Genomic DNA, 2,430 nt, shown 5'->3' on the forward strand with positions numbered 1-2,430 from the left:
GTTACGTCATGTGGGTACATATGCCCCTAAGGGCTAGGGATCACTCTGTGCTTCATTCTGGTCCAGTCTCCTCACCTGTCTCCTCCCCGTCCATCCTGGTTTCAAAGTGTCCACAGCCATGAGAGGTAGGCGGTCAAAAGCACAATGAGCTACATCACCCTCAGGATGGCTACTCTCAGATAAACAGAATGCAATTGTTGGCAAGGACGCGGAGAAACGTGCTGTCCGTGCAACAACTGTGGGAAACGATTCTGTTCTTCCTCAACAATGAGAGTGACTGTGTGACCAGCAAGCTCACTGCTGGGGAGAAGGGGTGAAATCAGGGGCTCAAAGGGGTACCTTGGCGCCCGTGTTCGCGGCAGCATTTTTCACAATAGCCAAGAGTAGAAGCACCCCATGCCCACCGATGGAGGAATGGGTCAACAAAATGTGGTGAATTGATGCACTAGAGCATTATTCAGCCTTAAAAGGGAGATCACATCACATGCTATACCCTATGAATGGACCTGAGGACATTGTGCTAAGTGAAATAAGCCAGTTACAAACCCAGAAACTGTAGGATCCCCCTCTATGCGATAACTTCACAGGAACAGAATAAGAGTGGTGGTGCCAGGGGCTGGGGCGGGGACAGGGAGAGTTGCCGTTGGAGGGGTATAGAGTGTCCGTTTTGTAAAATGAAGTCCTTGGGATCTGTTGCTCAACGGTATGAATGCACTTAACATTGCTGAACTGTAAAACATCCAAAATGACCTTGTTGGAGAAGAGTAGGTTTAGTCTGTGCAGAGAAGGAAGTGAAATTATAATTGAAGTAAAAAAAAAAAAATCGGCCTGGGCTGGGTCGACCTGCACAGACCTGGGTGGGCTGTGCTGGTGAGCGGCTGTGTGAGCCCCAGCACGGCTCCCCTCCTCACCCCAGCTCCCTTCCCTGTCTTCGCAGGTACGCAATGATCCGATTCAACCAGTACTTCAAAGTGAAGCCTCAGGTGTCCGCCTTGGAGATGCCAAAGTGACCCGCGCCCCCTCCCTCCCCTCCCCATCTGCCTGGCAGGCTGGTTCTCCGGGACTTGGCTCGTTCTGGGGTCTGCACCCTCGGACAAGGTGGGAGAGGGGGCCAGGTGGGTATCCAGGGAGAAGGCTGCCAGCCCCTCGTGGGCGCTGCTGTGACCACATTCTCTTGTTTGGAGGTGTTGATGGACCTAGCTCTGGGGGTCCCCTTGACCTGGCCAGACCTGGGGCGGCGGGGAGTGCTTGCAGCAACCAGAACTCAGACCACAGCCACCCCTGGGAAGCCAGCGTTCTCAGCTCCAGGCCAGGCTGGAGTCTGGGCTGCCTTAGCGGTGTCTTCGACCCCCCTGGCTTGGGGAGGGGGGCAGTTGGGAGGGTCCTTTCTACCTCCAGTGCCCTGAGCCTGCAGCCACCTCCCGCAGGCCCCATGTGGGAGGTGTGGAGCCCAAACCAGCACCATGCCAACTCTGACAGGTGGATGTACATATTTTGGGGGTGGGGGTGGGAGGGAGGGTTCTAGAAGGGTTTGAGACCTCCCTAGCAACTGCCTCATCTGCGATCGTTCTCCGAGCCAGATCCAATCAAATAGCCCCTCCCCAAACCTCAGTCCAGGGGCTCGTCCTGTGCCCTCCGCTCTGCGCTGTCCCTCTGCAGCCTGCTGGGAGGAAGGCCAGGGAGCGCCAACGTCCTGGGCCTCCGGAGCCTGGCTCTACTTCCTGCTGTGGCTTGGCCAGAGGGGAAGGGCCAGCAGCCTTGCTCCTCCCCCTGGCTCCCCGGGATCGGTCTCTCCATGGCCACCCACTTGGGGTGGACTAGTGGGAGTCAAGGAGCAGGCCCGGGCCCAGGGCTCTCCTGGCAGGCTGCAGCTGGGTAGGATCTGGCTGAAGGTGCCGACATCATTGTCTGACTCTCAACAGTCTTCACCTCCTTTCTGCCCTAGCAGTCTGGGCCCAAAAAGTAATTCATTTGTAAATTATCTTGATTTTTCTGCATTAAAATGGCCATTCTGGACCACTCTGTGTCTGCGTGCAGCTGAGGAGGCGTTGACTGGAGGGTGTGGTTAATAAGCCTGTGGTGGGGAGGGGGAGTGTTCCAGCCCCCCTGGGGTCCCCTCAGGTAAGCCAGGTCCCCTGCACTGGATGCGCCTGGCCTGCCTGGCCCTGGCTCCTGGTTTGGGGTAGATCTGGGCAGGGCTGGTGGTTTCTGCCTTTGACCCTCTTGCTAGACTAGTTGGCTCTGGGAGGATGTGGACTCCTAGAGCGTGGCTTTACCCAGAGGTTGAACCAGTGGGACACTGAGGGTAGTGGGCCACTTCTCCCGTGGTCCCCGGCTCGGCCCTGCCTGGAACCAATCTGTCGCTTTCAGGAGGCTAGAGGGAAGGGGTCAGGAGCTCCAGGTGAGCTGGGGTGCCCGTCTCAGCAGCCC

The 2,430-nt window shown here is 57.4% G+C and overlaps 1 protein-coding gene across 1 annotated transcript in view; it reads left to right on the forward strand.

Moving 5' to 3' along the window:
* ETNK2 (ethanolamine kinase 2) overlaps nt 1–2,019 on the forward strand; it is a 16,394-nt gene extending 14,375 nt beyond the window's left edge. The window contains exon 7 of the mRNA XM_015569289.1: nt 938–2,019. Within this exon, the coding sequence (XP_015424775.1) occupies nt 938–1,010 (73 nt within the window). The 3' untranslated portion in view covers nt 1,011–2,019. The remainder of the gene's footprint in view (nt 1–937) is intronic.
* The last annotated feature ends 411 nt before the right edge of the window (nt 2,020–2,430 follow it).

Source organism: Myotis davidii, unplaced genomic scaffold, assembly GCF_000327345.1.
Source record: "Myotis davidii unplaced genomic scaffold, ASM32734v1 scaffold246, whole genome shotgun sequence".
In the NCBI taxonomy this organism is placed as follows: domain Eukaryota; kingdom Metazoa; phylum Chordata; class Mammalia; order Chiroptera; family Vespertilionidae; genus Myotis; species Myotis davidii.